We start from the raw sequence: 17,006 nt of genomic DNA, 5'->3' as shown, positions 1-17,006 counted from the left end.
CATAATTCTTTGTTGTAGGGGCCTGTCCTGTGCACTGTGGGATGTGAGCAGCTTCCCTGGCCTCTTCCCACTAGATGTTTAGCACACCTTTCTCCTGGTTGTGACAACCAAAACTGTCTCCGGACACAGACAAATTTCCCTCACACCCTGGGTCACCCGCAACACATTGCCACCTAGACCCCATGTTGTCTACAACCCCAGGTCACCTACCAGCCTGTGTCCCCAAAACTTCCTGTCACCAGTCCTGTCACTGAGTTCTGTATAACCCATTACCTAGCGGTGTCTCCCTGCCCTCTGTCTCCAACCAGAGTTTCACTGGGTCAGGGCCACAGAGCTCTTCACAGAGACAAGGTGCAAAATACACACGGAGGCAGGGATGAGGAGACAGAAACACAGATGCCCAACACAAACCAGAGACCGAGAGAGGCTCTACCCCGCCAAGAGGGCCATAGCTGGTTATGCGAAATGGGTCATCAGGGACCCACCAAGGCCCTTCCCCCCACCTCAGGATTAGACCTGGGGGTGGGGAGGCTAGATTCTGAGGGTAAGGAGCTTAGACCCAATGTGACAGCTAATCGTCCACACAAGACCTCTGTCTAGGTCACCCAGCCCTGAGCAGCCCCCACCCCCACAGTCACTCCTCTGTTCCTCCCGTCAGGTACTCAATGGACAAGATCTCACCCCTGAGAAATCACAGCCCAGGGAGGCAAAGGCAAGAGGTCAGACCCTCTAGTCTCCCCTCTAGCTCTGCTACCAGAGTGCTAGGAGGGGGCAAGATCCACCAGAATCTGCAGTGTTGGTGGGTGCCAGGGCTCCTGGATAGAGAGCTTGAGTTTCCCACTAGATTGTCTTAGGCAGGATCTGGCTGAGTCCAGAGAAACATCTTTCTGGGTTGAGAGACATGGTGGGGAGCAGATGGTTCCTCCTATTCTGGACCCCTCACCCACAGGGCCCCTGAGGATTACCAAAATGAAAGAATCAAGCCTAGGGTTTTGGGCAATAAGTCTTGAAGCAGCCCCACCCACACACTGACCTGGCCTGGTTGCCATGGTGATACCCCAATTGCTCCAAAGGTGGCTGCCAGTCCTTGAAGTGGGGATACTGGAGGCAGCGGATCCTCGAACTGCAGCAGGTTGGGGTGAGAGGTCAATGCTCTCTGGGAACATTCCTGACCATGGCTGGGGAGTGAGTGCCCAGGTTTGTCTCCATTCCTGCTCTCTCAGCTCAGGCCCCATTCCTACCCTCCAGCCTCTACTTCCCCTGCTGCTCCCTGAAGTGGGTTACCTCAGAGGCCAAATCCACCTGTAGTTCATCAAGTGCAGGGTTCTCTTGTGAAGACTGATCAGTGGGCTCAGGTATGGAGGCTGGGGTGAGGAGCCCAAGCATGTTGCCCCAGGGTAAGGGCTCAGAGAGGCTCCAGTGGAAAAGAGAGGGTGTGAAGGCTCAGCATAAAGGTTCTGGAAAAAATCCAGGCGAGACATAGGTGCAAGACTTCAGGCTTGGGGCAAACATGTCTTAAATATGACAGGGGACTTCAGTGGGTGCTCAGGGACAAGGACCCAAATGTGAGGGCTCCAATGGGGCTCGGGGGAGGATCTGTACTGGGTCTCCCTACAGTAGTAACTTGTTATGAAAAATAATTGTTAAAGTACTAAACTTCAGAAGAACAACTTTTTGAATGTATAAATCAAAAGGGCCTTTTGTGGTATATCTATACAATGGAATATTATTCCGCCATGAAAAGGAATGAAATCTTGCCATTTGCAACAACATGGATGGACCTTCAGAGTATTATATTAAGTGAAATAAGTCAGTCAGAAAAAGACAAATACCATTTAATCTCACTCATATGTGGAATTTAGGAAACAAAGCAAACGAGCAAGGGAGGGGAGACAAACCAAGAAACAGACTATTAACTCTAGAGGACAAACTGGTGGTGACCAGAGGGGAAGGGGTGAGGATGGGGGAAATAGGGGATAGGGATTAGGGAGAGCCCTTGGGATGAAAAAAAATAAAATGATTTAAAAAATATTCCTGTTTTGGGGCACCTGAGTGACTCAGTCATTAAGCGTCTGCCTTCGGCTCAGGTCATGGTCCCAGGGTCCTGGGATCGAGCCCCGCATCGGGCTCCCTGCTCCACGGGAAGCCTGCTTCCCCCTCTCCCTCTGCCTGCCTCTCTGCCTACTTGTTCTCTCTCTCTCTGTCAAATAAATAAATAAAATCTTTAAAAAAATAAAAATAAATAAATAAATAAATAAAACTCCAGGAGCACCTGGGTGGCTCAGTCGGTTAAGCCGCTGCCTTCGGCTCGGATCATGGTCCCAGGGTCCTGGGATCGAGCCCTGCGTCGGACTCCCTACTCTGCAGGGAGCCTGCTTCTCCCTCTCCCTCTGCCTGCCTCTCTGCCTACTTGTTCTCTCTCTCTCTCTGTCAAATAAGTAAATAAAATCTTTAAAAAAATTAAAAAATAAAAAAATAAAAAATAAAACTCCAGGAGCACCTGGGTAGCTCAGTCGGTTAAAGCACCTGACAGATGATTTCGGCTCAGATCATGATCTCATGGGTTGTAGGATGGAGCCCCAAGTCAGGCTTCGTGCTCAGCAGGGGAGTCTGCTTGAGATTCTCTTTCTCCCTCTACCCCTCCCCCTGCTCACGCTCTCTCTCTCTCTCAAATAAATAATCTTTATAAAAAATAAAATTAAGGGCGCCTGGGTGGCTCAGTTGGTTAAGCGACTGCCTTTGGCTCGGGTCATGATCCTGGAGTCCCGGGATCGAGTCCCACGTCGGGCTCCCTGCTCAGCGGGGAGTCTGCTTCTCTCTCTGACCCTCCCCCCTCTCATGCTCTCTCTCTATCTCATTCTCTCTCTCAAATAAATAAATAAATAAATCTTTAAAAAAAAATTAAAACTCCAATTCAGTGGTTCTCAAACTTTCTGATCCCAGGACCCCTTTGTACTTTTAAAAATAACCGAGAACCCAAAAAGTTTTGTTTAAGCGGGTTTTATCAATTAATATTCATTGTATTCAAAGTTAAAACTGAGAGACATTTAAAATACATATTAATTCAAAATAACAATATCAACGTATTACATGTTTCCAGAAAAAGTATGTCTATGAAAAATAGCTATGTATTTTCCAAAACAAAAACTTTAATGAGAACAGTGACATTGTTTTACATTTTTATAAATCTCTTTAATGTCTGGCTTGATAGAAGACAGCTGGATTCTTATATCCGCTTCTGCATTCAATCTGTCGCTATATGTTGGTTTGGCTGAACTATGTGAAGAGAATTCAGCCTCACAACGTACGTAGTTAGAAAAGGGAGAAGTGTTTGAATAGCCTTATCCATTGTGGATATTATTCTTTCATACTACACCAAAACTCGGCACGTGTAGTTTCTTAAAGGTTAGTTGCAATGTGGAATCTGAAACTCCATTAATGAGTTCTTCATATTCTGTTACAAGAAAACCCACTGGTCTGTCCTGCACCTTGAATGCATCTTTTATCCATGCATGATTTTTAACATCACATACTGGTCATTTGGAAGATATTGGTTCACTGAGTTATGCCAATCTTCCAAATACTGACACATTTCATTATACAACACAAACAAAACAAACAAAAAACCCACGCACATTCATTGATGTCATAACCAACCTCATCAAAATTGAAAAGGTTTCAAACTCACGGTAGCAGTTAGATATTTGCCAAATTCTAATTTTCACTTGAAAGCTCTAATGTTATCAATGGTGACAAGCACTAAGAATTTGTTTCCTTGAAGTGACAGGCTCACGTCATTCACTTTGGAGAAAGTGGATGCCAAATACCCAAGCCTGAATAACTATTTTTTGTCATTTGTTCTTTTAAGTAAAACCAGTGAGAAAAGTGAATTTCAGCTCATAAGTCAACTGCGTAAGCGCTTTCCCCCAAGATCACTATCATACGTCAGTATGCAGAAGACACGCTTTACGGATACTTCCCATTTGTCACAAAAATACTGAAAAGACACGTAAGGGTTGAAAGTTAAAGAAATTAATAATTTTACTGCTTCACCAAGACATTTTTAAGTGAAACTGGCCCTCTTTTCCCTTTATCCTTTTTCCTCTTTTTTTTTTTTTTCTGTGCATGCATAATGGCAGACAAAATACAAAGTTTGCTGGTACTGTTGGGAGCCACGCCCTGATTCCTCCTTGGGCACCGGAGTTAGAACTGCCCACTGCTGCCCTTGTATCACTAATGTGAACATCAGCAAAGTGAAAATGGCAAACAGTAATTTGGCATTATTATAAAAATCGTTTTTGTCTTGTGGATCCCCTAGAAGGGTTTTGGAGACCCCCAGAGAATTTCGAACAACACCCTGAGAATCGGTGCTTAAATTCGAATTAAAGAATTAGAGTAGCTGTATTTACTTTTCTTTTTAAATGACTTTTTTTTGAGATATCTTTCAAAGGTTTGTAAAACACTCTCTCAAATATCCCATGGAAAAAATGAAAGTCAATTCCATTTGTGGTACTATTTGCTTTACTTCCTCCAGAAAGGGGCTGGGAGAGGGGTAAGAAGTGGTTTGGCCCTTGGGAGTACACCAGGCATGTGAAGTCATCCATCATGTGTGCCATGGTGAGCAGACACAGGCCTGGGACTGCAAAGGCAAAACGGTGCTGGGAACTCGGGGCCCTCTGTCACCTTCTCCCGCACAGTCTCAATAACCACACATACACACACACACACGTGCACACGGGTGGACGAGCCACACATTTTGCCATGGCTAATTTCACATCAGTGACAAGCCCGGCCATGGTTTATACTCACACAATGCAATCAGCCACATCATAGCCACACAAAAGGTCCCAGTAGTCAAACACCCAACCTTATTGTCCTCGAAACCAATTCCTATTTTATATTCGCAGCTGGAGAATTTCAATGGCCACACACCCAGTCATGGTTACACTCAAGCTATCAGTATGGCACAAAAAGCATCTACTGAGTTGCCATGCAACTCCGTGTGCATACTGTTCGCAAGGCGAGAGCGTAGGTTTGGGAGACAGGACAACATGGGTTCAAGTTCAAGTTCTACCATTTACTAGTTCTGTAACCTTGGGCAAATTATTTAACCTTCCTGAGCCTTGATTCTAGAAAATGGAGGTGATTCCTCCCTTGTAAACTTGATGTGAGGACGACACAAAATAATAGGACAAGTGACAGCACCTTGTCTGGCCAGATGTGCCCTGGGATCCAGCTGCAACTGCCAGGTATGGCTTTTGTCACCAGAGGGCACCAGGGCTCCAAGGTGTCCATAAGGGGTGCAGGAAGAAACCAGGCCAGAAAGGCTGGGATTCCTGGGAAGGATTCCTGAGGCAGGTGCAGACTGGGAAGGTGTGGGCGTGCGAACGGGGATGCACACGGGGCTGTACAGCCCCCCAAAACCCCAGACCCCACCAGAATGTGCTGCTGGGTAAGATGGGCACCTCCTGGTGAGGATCCCGATCTCACGTAGGAAGCAGGACAAGTACTTACTATATACCAGGCCCTCTTCTATGCCTACTTCACACGTAATTGATCCTCACAATGCTATGATTGATCATCACTACTAATAGTATTCTTGTTGAGGAATATTGCAGAAACTGAGGGCCCAGCTTACCCGCGTATTAAGTGGAAGAGCTGGGATACGAATGCAGGCATCCTGACTTCAGAATCCCTGTTCTTAACCACCACTCTGCATTGCTCTCCCAGGGACCCCTCCCCTCTGCTTCCTGGGGCTCTGCCAGGACGCCCTGACCCCTGCTGTCTGCCCTGGAGCTCAGCCAGACCCAGCTGACCCTTTTCCCTCTTCCAGCCTGCTCCCTGCCTGCTCCCTGGGCCTGCCCTGGTAAGAGGCTTATCAGGCATTTGGGGGGGGGGGGGACAGATAAGGCAGGGCCCCGAACACAGCTTTATCCAGTCCTGCCATCCCCAGCTGCTGAGAGTTTGAGGAGCTGCCAGCAGATGGGGCCCCACCCACCCAGCCCTACGCCACCCACACCCAGAGCCTGGTGTCCCTCCCTGCAATGTCACAGCTCCCTGTGATGTCATCATTTGTGGCGACATCATTGCCTGTCCCTCCTTCGAGTCTAAAGGGGCCACTGAGATGGGAGTTGGGGAAGGGGATTCAGACAGGAGTCCTCATCAGGCTCCAGGTCAGCAGGGTGGGCTGGGCTGGCCTGGGCTGGGAAAAGAGGGTCGTGTCCCAGCATCTTCCCTCCCCAGGGTGGCTGGCTATTTTTGGTATTGGCTGCTTCACTTATAGCCACCCTTCTTCCGGTCTTCTCAATCCAAAGAGGCTCTGGGTCCGGCAGGGGCAGGAGCAGTGGGAGGAATCTCTGGGCCCACTGCAGGGTGGTGCTGGGTATCAGCCTCTCGTTCGGAGCCCGGCCCCTGCGCCCCGCAGGGAGGCCTGATCCTGCCGAATAGGGCCTTGCATCACTTCCCTTGGAAAGCGGCGAGGCAGGGAGGGACTCTAAGGATGGCCCAATGGATGGACATAGCCGGGCCTGCTCTGACAGTTACATGCGTCAGCTTGCTTGTGCCAGCAAGTTTATGTTCACAGCCTCTCACCAACACCATCACATGCCAACAGCCGTGCCATCTCACGGCCATGGCCCCAGCCCCAGGTGGGCCACAGATGGCAACGTGGTGAGCCACACCAACGCTCTGGCACACACACACTGTCATACCTCCCACATGGGAGAGCGGGGACCCCTCTCCTCTCGTGGCTGTATTCCTAGAGATTAGCAAATTCCCGGCACCTCGCAGATGGACACTCCTGTGTGGTGAGCAAATGGACGTCTGATTATACGGGACCTGTGACTGAGGGGTGGAGAGGCACAGGGGAAAGCCATCCTTCCTGCAACCCCTCTTAACCTCCCCAGACCCAAGATGGGGGCATCAAGGAAGCATTACTGCTGTTTCCAGCACCACCCACAGCCCCAACTTCAGTGATGGCCACTCCTCAGATTATATGAGTCCCTGAAGGGTCCTGGGCCATGCAGGGCACTGCTCCATCTCCTCCAGGTTGTTCTCCACTGGGTTGGGACATTGGCACTCAGAACTGGGTATTAGGAATGTTGGGTGGTCTAGATGGTGGGTACCTTGGGCATGAGGCCCCCTGGGTATTAGACCCGTGAGGCTCTCGGTTTTGGGTTCTCTACAGTGTTAGGAGCTCCAGCACCCTTGGCATTGGGAATTCTGGATTTGGGGAGTTCTACAGTGTTTCGGAATCTGGGTTTTGCATGCTCTGGACATTGGGGCTACCCCCCAGACAGGGCCAAAGCCTACATTTCCAGTCTATAGACCTAATTTCACCCGGAGCTGCTAAGATATAGCCTGGCACCCTGCTCTGAGCCCCATGATTGGCTCGTGCTGCTCGCTTGGACCAGGGCCATAGACAGCACAACAGAATGGTCTGAGGGACACATGGAACCCCACAGACATCTCCTGGATCGGGAACCAATTTAACCTGCTCCCTTGCGTTGGGACAGGGCAGGGAAGGTGCCAGGCCCTGACCACTGGGCTCCAAGTTCAAGGGAGAAAGAATTTGAGAGCCAAGCCCAGGCAGGCCACTCCCAGTAATCCTGCCCTGTTCCTGAGGCTGGGACTCCAAGGAGGTGGAGACCAATGGTCAGGCCAGGTTGCAACTCAAAACAATGTCCACCCTCCCCCAGTGTCTCAGCAGGGCCCCTCTGCACCCCTCCACCAAGTGCCCCATGCCACCAGCTCCTTCAGTACCCTCCAGAAGTGGCCCAAGTCTGGCCTTATCCCTATTGCCACAGACATACACCTAAGCCAACTCTGTGTGTCCCAACAGAGGCCTTGATCCTGCAGGCTGACGACAACAAAGGAGGAAGCCAGCCAGCACCAGGGGATCTGACGCTGGGTGCAGCCTTCCCAGGAAATAGCACTGTAACTGGAGGCTTGGGAGACACACCTTAGCCCACAGTGGGTGGGGCCCCGCCGTAGGCTGCCTGCCCTCTTGCTGCCCTGCCCCAGGAAGAAGCAGGTCAGCAGGTCGTCGGACCCCGTTGGTCCTCCTGTCTGTCCTAGGCCTGATCCCCTTACTCTCCTGACAGTGGTCCAGGCTAGCCATGCCCTTCCCACTCTGTGGACCAGCTGCCCAGGGCCAGGAGCTCACAGCCAGGGACGAAGGCCATCCCAGTTCTGACCTGGGCTCGGCCCAGACCTGCCTCCCTTGGGGCCTCATTCTAGTTGGGGGAAGAAAAAACAAAAAAAAACAAAAAAAACAGCCGCTCTCATCCCTGTTTCATGGAGCCAAAATCTTTCTCAAGTTTCTCCTCGGGATTCAACTCACTGTATGGCTGCCTAAAGCCCTTTCTGGATCAAGGTGCTTAAAGTGCACACATCCATGAGTCTCTCTATATACATACAAATATATTTTGTGTTATGTCATCTCTTTCTAGCAAAACCCTCATGGGCAAATCTCCAACTTCCCCACCAAATACCCCAGGGGAAATCTTTTCCTCCCAACCCATGGACTAAGGGGATAACTGCCTCCTTCCCCCGGAATTAATGCCAAACGATCCCCCCAATAAGGCCTCAGAGAGCTGAACCCTAAGCACCTCACCCTCCCCTGCCCCCAGCCCCAGAGCCTGAGGGCCTCCTGGGCGGCTGGCTCTGAGTATCCTGAACATGCCTTGCTTCATATGGACACCTTAGTGTGAGGTAGGAAGTCTCGGTTTCCTTGGGCCATAATAATCATCAGAAACTTCACTGATAATGCTTGAGGCCCTCTTCTTGTGCCCCTTCACCCTCCAGCTACTGCTTCAAGAGGGAAGAAGGCCATTGAAACACCCTCTCACACACTTCCTTGTCCCCGCTCCCTACCTGGGGGCCTCTTCCAAGAGCCTCCATTCTGCCTTCCCTGTATGGTGGCCCCTTTCTGACAAGCTTCAGGGGAGAGGGAAGGAGAGAGAGACCAGAAACAGAATGTATGTCCTAGGCAGGAGAATCAAGGAGGGCTTGGATTAGATATGCCCAGTCCCCGGAGTTGGGGGCATACACACACCCCCCACACACAGAGTTGCTGCAGTGCACAATCACCCCTCCACAAACACAGATCGACCTACACAAATCCACAGGGTAAGCGGATACAGGCCCAGCAGACAGCCCCGGGAAGAGGCGCACTCGTGCGCATGCGCACACACACAAGACACCTGCGATTCGTTCGTAAAACAGAATTCCCAAACATGCTGTTTGGGAACAAAGTAAAAATGCAAATAATCTGGTGATGAGATAAAGTGTCTTTCCAGATCTAATCAGGTCTCCAATGTAAATAGGCTGTAAGGTCTGAGCGTACAGCCCTGGGGAAAGTTTGTGAAATGGACTGTGTATGGCCTGAGAGCACTCCTGTGGGCAGGAAATGTCTGTGCCTGATACCTATTATCTTGCTCCATGCCTCTGACCGTAAATTAATAAAGTGGAATCTCACTTGTGTGACTTTGGCGTGTGTGACCAGCTTCCCGGAGGCTGACTGTCCCCAGGGAACAAATAAAACGTTTCCTGACCGGACAACAGTGAGGGGGGGCAGGTACTATCTCTCTAGGCTGGGCCCCTGCTGAGCAGATGCCCCACTCAGGCTGGGGCAATACCTGTTCCTCTGACAGCCAGTACTAACTGGTGGCTCTCACAAGGGAAGCAAACTTTCCACCAACTGCCCAGCATTGCTGCCCAGGGAGGTGGCCTGCAGCGATGTGTTTTATATACAAGGATATGCCTTACCTCAACTCATCCTCTCCATTTCACAAGGGAGGAAACTGAGGCTCAGCGAAGTCCTTTTGGCAAAGTTTCCTTTATCTAGTATTGGAACCCAGGTCTGTCTCCCCAGGGAGGGAATTAGGGGCCCAGACTGGTGTCTGCAGCCAAGCAACACAAGCAGCAGAGTAGGGCTGACCAAACCAGTGGTCCAAGGAGTGTCCCGGGAGGAAGGATTACCCCTAGACCTCCAGTTCCGAGGATTAGGACCCGGGCTTTACCCAGCTGTGCCCACAGTCCCCAGAGGCACCGCTCCAAAGGGAATGGAATTCGCTCTGACTTCTCCCTGGGGGCAACGCAGGCGCAGAAGACCAGGGGCCTGGAGGGCCAACTCCAGCCCCAGCCCCCCAAAGTGCCCCAGGTCTTCTGGCTTTATTCCAACCCTAGTCGGAAGTGGGCAAAGACATCTGCTTCCTCCAAGGGGCCCGGGGGGGGGGGGGGGGGGGGGGGGCAGCAAGGCAAGGGAGAAGAAGGGGGCTTCTTTGTGGAGCCCACTCCCAGGGGTTCCTGGGGATCAATCATCTGAAAGCTGGAGAGGCTTGTAATTTTATTCCCTGGGAGGAGGAGCCTGAGAAGTCGGCCAGTGGGGTGGGGATGAAATGCGGGAGGGGGGAAGAGCGGCCAGGGGAGCTGTTCAGGGAGGGGAGGGACTTGGCTAGGTCTCCCAAGCCTTCTCCACTCTCCAAACTTTCACCAAACTCTTGGCCCCCGCCTTCCCGAAACCAAAACACAACAAGCTCTGGAGGAGCCGCGAGCGGCGCGGCGGGGCGGGCGGACTCGCGGCGGCACTGAGCCTCGGGAGGCTGATGCAACTTTCCCTTTAAGAAAGCCACCTGGGCGCACCGCGGTGCGGACCCAGCACGCCTGGGCCGGGGGCTGCAGCATGGTAAGGGGGCTTGGGGAACCGAGAGCTGCGGCCCGCGCCTCTGTCAGTCCTGCCGTCGGTCTGGGTTTGGTGGCTCCGCGGGGCTAAGCCCCAGGACCAGCGGGCGTGAGTGAGTGAGTGTGTGTGTGTGTGTGTGTGTGTGTATGATCGCGCTTGCATGCGGGCATCTGTGGGTAAGTGTGTGGGTGCACGCACGAGGATGTCTGTCTCGCCGCAAAGATCGGGGGTAGGTGCGCGCGTCTGGGTGTCACCGCTGTCACCAAGGAGCTAAAGCGGGAGAGAACGGAGGGGGGGCGCGCTCCCGAAGGGGGGTCGCTGCGTGCCGAAGCCGGCTCGGTCGGGGGCGGCGGGCGCGGAGCTGTGTGGATAGCGCCGGAACCAGAGCGTGTCACGGTCCGTCTGGGGCGCCAGTGGGTCTGCGCGCCGGGGGCCTGCGCGGCCGGGAACCTGCGGGCCGGCTCTGCGCCCCGCGTGCGGGCTCCCACTCCATCTCTTCGCACCGCTGGCAGGCCTGGCTGCCTATCTGGCCCCTCCAGCCGGCCTGCCTCCCTATCTGCCCGCCCACCCACCGGCCCGGTTTGGGTTCCCGCGCGCCCGCGGGTCCCGGGAAGCCGCGCCAGGGGGTCCCGACGCCCTCGGGATCTTTGTCCGCGGCTCCCGGCCACGGCTTTGGGAAGGGACTACGGCCGTGGAGTTATTTTGGGGCTGCTACTCCAGGGAAAATCCGCGCCCTCCCTACCCCAACCTTCATTCCGGGTGCGTGTGGGGCGGGCCTGGGCGGCCACAGGTGAGGGCAGGGGCCTGGCAGTCGGGGGCGCCCACCCCCAGCCGGCGCCCCGCACCCCGCAGCCACCGCGGGGCGGTAGAAGGCGGCGGGGCCGGGGCGGGACGGGAGGGGGGCTAGCCAGGAGGGCCGGGAGGGGCCGGAGCCGGCCTGGGGGCGGGGCAAGGGGGCGGGGACCTCGGCGCCCCGGTACTTTTCCACCGCTGGGGCCGGGGGCGGAGCCGCCGCCTCCACACCAGCTGAGAGGCCCACACGTGGCGGCTGATGTAACACCGACCCCCGACACCTCGCACCCCGATTAAAGCGGACGCACCCCGTTTCGAGGAATCGGGGTGCTACAGGCGGTGCCGCAGCTCCAAAAGCGACCGCGCCCCTGCCTGCCCGCCCGGGGCCTCCTCGCAGTCCGCCGGCTGCTTCTTAAAGGAGCCGCGCCCCCTTTCGGGCCTGCTCTCCGCCGACCACGCCCCCTCGCTGGTCACTCTTAAAGGAGCCGCGTCCCCGGCTCGCTGACAGCTCCAGCACAAAGCCTGGGTCTATTTCTTTGCTGAGGCAAGCTTGATGCTGCGGTTACTAGAAGATAAAGGCTGGGGTAAAGGCGGGGGCGAGGAATGGAAAATGAAGAAGGGCCTGAGAAGTCCAAAGTGAGGGAGCATCGGAAGGTTGGAGAATAGTGGGTGAGGGAACTGGTTCTAGGAAGGGACTAATGGGCGACACTGAGCATGCCCAAGTATTTCCAAGGACCGCAGAGAAAACGCCCCCTTACTCGGCCTACACTGCGACTGCGGCGGTGCCCGCTCTGTGCCCAGCCCTGGGGACACAGAAGAATCACACGTTTGCCCTGGAAGATCTCTCCAGTTCGTGGGGAGCCAGATCTGGACACAAATAACCATGCTGCAACACTACATGTGACGAGCGTGTTAATCAGATGTACACAGTGTGCTTTGCGGGTTCGGTGAAAAGGTGACTGCAACTGGAGGAGGAAGGAAGGCTTCTTGAAGAGAATGCCATTGGAACAGGTTTTGAAGCTGGGGAGGATATATACCAATGGTAATGGGGACAATGGAACCACCTGCACAAACATGGAGGCAAGAACCTCTGGGAATGCTGAATAGTCCCACATGGTCACAGGTGGCTGCAGGTAGCTGACCTGGGCACCAGGCAAAACTAGAAGCCCTCCCCTGCTCCCACAGCCCCTCCACTCCCTCGTCACAGCAAATAGAGCTTATGCTGCCTCCTCTCTCTCCTAAACTGTGAGGTCCTTGAAGGCAGGGAAAGAGCTTGTCACCTTTCCATTCCCAGAGAGGACTCCAGGGCTTGGCTCAGATGGACCTTTACAATTGATTGACAGACAGCCCCGTTTGGGGAGAGGGAAGGACAGAGCAATGAGCCAGTTAAGTAGCTGGGTCCTATGACTGCCCTCTCACCATCCACCCTTGAGTGGCTCCCAGGCAGCTCACACCCAGCTCTCCCTCTCCCCACTCTAAGCCTGCAGCACCTGGCACTCCTGTCTCTGGGCCTGGCTCTGGCTTCTTCCTGTTGCACCTGCAGAAACCAGAGATCCCCGCTTGTCCCTCACCTCCTGTGCAATTCATCACCAAGTCCTACCAGTCACCTTCTATATTTTTCTCAGATCTGTGCACCTCTCCCCACCCTATGGCCACCGACCTGGTCCACACCCCCTCATCCCTGGCCTGGCCTCCTCCTGACTGACTTCTCTTCCACTAACCCCTCCCTCCAGTCCTTTCTCCACACTGTGTCTAGGGTGAGTTTTCAAAATGCACATTCCACCAGTTGCTCCTGCCAGGTGCAACTCTGCCTTAAAGCCTTTGATCGAGACCATTGCCCTCAGGATAGAAACTAAAATCCAGGCCCCAAAGGCCCTGACCCTGCTTATCTGTCCACCTTCATCTTTGGCCACTTTCTCCCTGGCAATCTGAGCCCAGCCTCAGGGTCTTTGCACATATTTCATTTGCTTGAATCTCTGTTCCTGTTCTCTTCCTCACTATTGCGACTTTGCCTAAATAAGTCCCTCTGACCCTATAGCATTGCTTCCTCAGGAAAGCCCCCTGTGACTCTCAGACAAGGCCAGGTCCCCCTGCTCTCAACTCTCATAGAAGGATCTTTCTCCTTCAGTCTTGGATTGTCTGTGTTTGAGTCACGAGTTTCCCTCTTTCCCCCTAGCCTGCAAGATGCAGGGGGGCAGAGACCGATGAGTTCTTACTGCCCAACACAGGTCTGGCCCAGAGCAAGCCTGAAATAAATATTTGTGGAATAAGTGAATTTAATTGTGGCCAGCCTTAAATGCCTGCTAAACAATCTAGCCTATATCCTGTTGGCCGTGGAGAACGATGAGGGGGAATTGGGGCTTTAGGGCTTTGGGAAGATTAGTGGACTGGAGGGGAAGACTTGCAATAGAGTCCAAAAGTAAGCAGAAACTTCAGAACTTACAAAGGAAGTATTACTAGCCCCATCTTCCAGATTGAGAAAACTGAGGCTCGGAGAAGTTAAGTAACTTGCTCAAAGTCACATACGTAGTGAGTAGCAGAACCAGATTTCCAGCCCAGGCCTACCAGGTCCCAGAGCCCAAGCTCTTCATCACATGCTAAACTGACTACTTGCCAGTGGTGGTCCGTATGTGGTACTTTTTGAATGGATGGACGGGGGCCATTTAACAGAATGGCAGAAATGGCAGAAGCAGGAGAAGCAGCAAAACTTTCTGCCCAACTCATTCATTCTCCTGGAGGCCACCACCATGCAGCCTCTGTAAACCAATATGTAAACACTCTGAGCACAAGGACTATATTTGCAGTCAGTGCTCAGGGATGACCTGAGTGAGAACACCCTGGAGCCTAAGTTCTGGGCAGAATGTCCTCAGTTTACTTACCTAACCAGGGGGCATAATAATTACCAGCCCAAGAGGTGGCTCTTAATAATGCCACCTGCTGTTATTACTATTTGTTGGCCGAAGAGGGACAGCTTTGGGACAGTCAGATCTAAAGTTTACAGCTTAAGGAGGGGTGCAGTGAGTGAAGAGGACAATGGAGCACAAACTCCCTCTTCTCCTGACTGCCCCCAGAAGACCAAAGCCATGCGCAGGGGTCTCTTTAGGAGGACCCTTTGAGAGGCAGAGAGACCAGCCTGGGTGACTGACAGAAGGGAAATGGTTACAGGTCACATCTGCGCCTACCCCCACCTTGGGGAAGAGGCTGTGCGACATCAAGTGGCCAGGGCCAAGTCCTAAGGAAGCCAAGTGCTGATTTTCACAGGCAAGGACCTTCCTCCTTGTCTCTTCTGGCCTTCTAAAACCTTCCTGGACCTGCAGGAGAGAGGCGGCCCTTGACAGGTGGCTGTGGGTGGGACGGAGTGCCACAGAACAGTCTTTGGAGTAGAGTCTACTCCCTGGGAGGGTAGAGAAGGCCCCAGAAGATGAATCCAGTCCCTCCTGGGACCAGGCCCTATGGAGGTTGAACATTCTTGTCCACCTAACCCAGGGTTTTCCTCCCATGAGAGAATTCCTCCCTGAAGGTTGAATCCTCTACGGCCATACCACCCTGAACACGCCCGATCTCGTCTGAAGGTTGAATCCTCTCCTGAGGCCCGTCAAAAACGACCCCCTATTACATCCGTGTCTGACATTAAACCTGTATACACCAGCATGGCCCTGTGGCCACTCCTTCCGTTTGTCTGCCACCTCGTCCGGCTCGTCACGCCCACATTGTGTCTCAGATGCTTCCTACAAGGTCTCTGGCTGGCCTGGACCATCGTTCCAATACCTCAGTCTTTTTTTTTTTTTTTTTTTTAAGATTTTATTTATTTATTTGACAGAGAGACACAGCGAGAGAGGGAACACAAGCAGGGGGAGGGGGAGAGGGAGAAGCAGACTTTCCGCGGAGCAGGGAGCCCGATGTGGGGCTCGATCCCAGGACCCTGGGATCATGACCTGAGCCGAAGGCAGACGCTCAACGACTGAGCCACCCAGGCGCCCCCCAATACCTCAGTCTTACCCATTGCCCTTCAATCCCATTCAAGCAAGACATCCTGCTAGTGCGCCCTGGGCCAGGGGCAGGCACCGAGGGTAAATGAAACACGGACCCAACCCGCAGGGAACGCACAGTCTCATGGATGACTGACAGAAGCAAATAAGTCTAGTATGAGTTGATAAGGACACCAGTAGAAACCTGCTAAAAAAAAATGAAAGGAGGAAGCAGTTTGTTCACTGTGGTTGGGGAGAGTGCCAGGAAAGGCTACAGAGAAGAGGTGACATTTCAGCATGGTCCTAAAGGATTTGCAGAATTTTACCGGGTTAGCAGGAGGGAAGATGTTGCAGGCAGGGGAAGGCCTGAGCCAGGGCAGGGAAGTGGTCCCATGCACGGCGTGTTTGGTGCTCACATAGCTTATGGTCCAGGGCAGTGACATAACAGCATGCCCGGCTGTCCTGGAGCCCAAGCTGAGTGGCACCAGGATGAGGAAGGACGGTCCTGACTGCCTGGCTGGGGTGAGCTTGGGGAGCACGTGCTGATCCAAGCTGACTCCCCTTCAGGAGAAAGGTTGAAGCCATCCACACAGACGATGAAGGAATTGGACCCTGTCCCAGTCCTGTGTTCATTTTTTAATCTTTTATAGAATTGGGCATCTGGAGAGTCAAAAATAGACCTTTGCCCCTTGGGACGGGCTCCCTGGAGACCCAGGGATCCAGGGGAAGGGTTGGAAGAAGGGCTAGGAAGGAGCCGATCGAGGGTCATCCAAAAAGGACGAGATGGGAAAGGGCCTGGCAGAGGGTGGGCCAGCCTGGGAGGGGAGTGAGGGCCTGCCAGCTGGTGGTCCGGGCCCAGCACTACCTGTCCTGGAGAACCCTGACAGCCACACCTGGCCTGCCCTCACCTTCCCGGGCCAGGTTCCCACCCGGCTCTCTGCTCTCTCCACAGCTCTTGAGGTCTGTGGTCTGAAAGGTGCTGGAAGCAGAGCCTGTGAGTGTGGTCCAGGACTCCAGGGCCGCTCCCCAACCTGCTGCTGCCATGGTAGGAAAAGGTGCCAAAGGGATGCTGGTGAGTACAGGAACCAGACTGCAGGGTGGAGGGGGGTATCACGAACACTGCCCCCTCTGAGGCCTGCCGGCTGCTTGCCATGCCAGGGCTCCTGACTAGTAGGGCTGTCCCAGGCCCCAAGCAGGCGGCCCCTTAGCCAACAGGCTGGATGGTGTTGCGGCTCAGAGCCCATAACGGGGCTGATTCTGCCACAGAGCCTACGACGGCACGTCAGGGGGCAGGAGCACACTCCCCATCCTCATCACAAGAGGTGCTCTGGCCAGCAGGACAGGAGGACACCCAGGACAGTCACACGGTCGGCACCCTAGCACCCCACCCCCACCCCATGCTCTGCCCGCTGCAGGGAGCATTCCGATGTGCTAATCAAGGGGTCTTCAGACCCTGTCTGGTTTTTCTCTCCTTCCCTGGTTCCTTCTCACTCTGAAAAGTAACAAAGAACGTTTCATTTTGAATCTTCTTCTGAGGCCTCAGAAAACTCCCCTCTCCCCCT

General features: G+C 53.6%; 1 protein-coding gene across 2 annotated transcripts in view; it reads left to right on the top strand.

Moving 5' to 3' along the window:
* Positions 1-10,525: 10,525 nt before the first annotated feature.
* SLC6A9 (solute carrier family 6 member 9) overlaps positions 10,526-17,006 on the top strand; it is a 32,093-nt gene continuing 25,612 nt past the window's right edge. The window contains exons 1-2 of one of the 2 annotated variants that reach the window (XM_021683822.1): positions 10,526-10,687; positions 16,397-16,516. In XM_021683822.1, the coding sequence (XP_021539497.1) occupies positions 16,487-16,516 (30 nt within the window). In that variant the 5' untranslated portion in view covers positions 10,526-10,687; positions 16,397-16,486. Of the gene's footprint in view, positions 10,688-16,396; positions 16,517-17,006 lie in introns of those variants that run through there. The other variant, XM_021683823.1, reaches the window with a different exon arrangement.

This window comes from Neomonachus schauinslandi, chromosome 4 (assembly GCF_002201575.2).
Source record: "Neomonachus schauinslandi chromosome 4, ASM220157v2, whole genome shotgun sequence".
In the NCBI taxonomy this organism is placed as follows: domain Eukaryota; kingdom Metazoa; phylum Chordata; class Mammalia; order Carnivora; family Phocidae; genus Neomonachus; species Neomonachus schauinslandi.
This window is presented reverse-complemented; position numbering and strand designations above follow the sequence as displayed.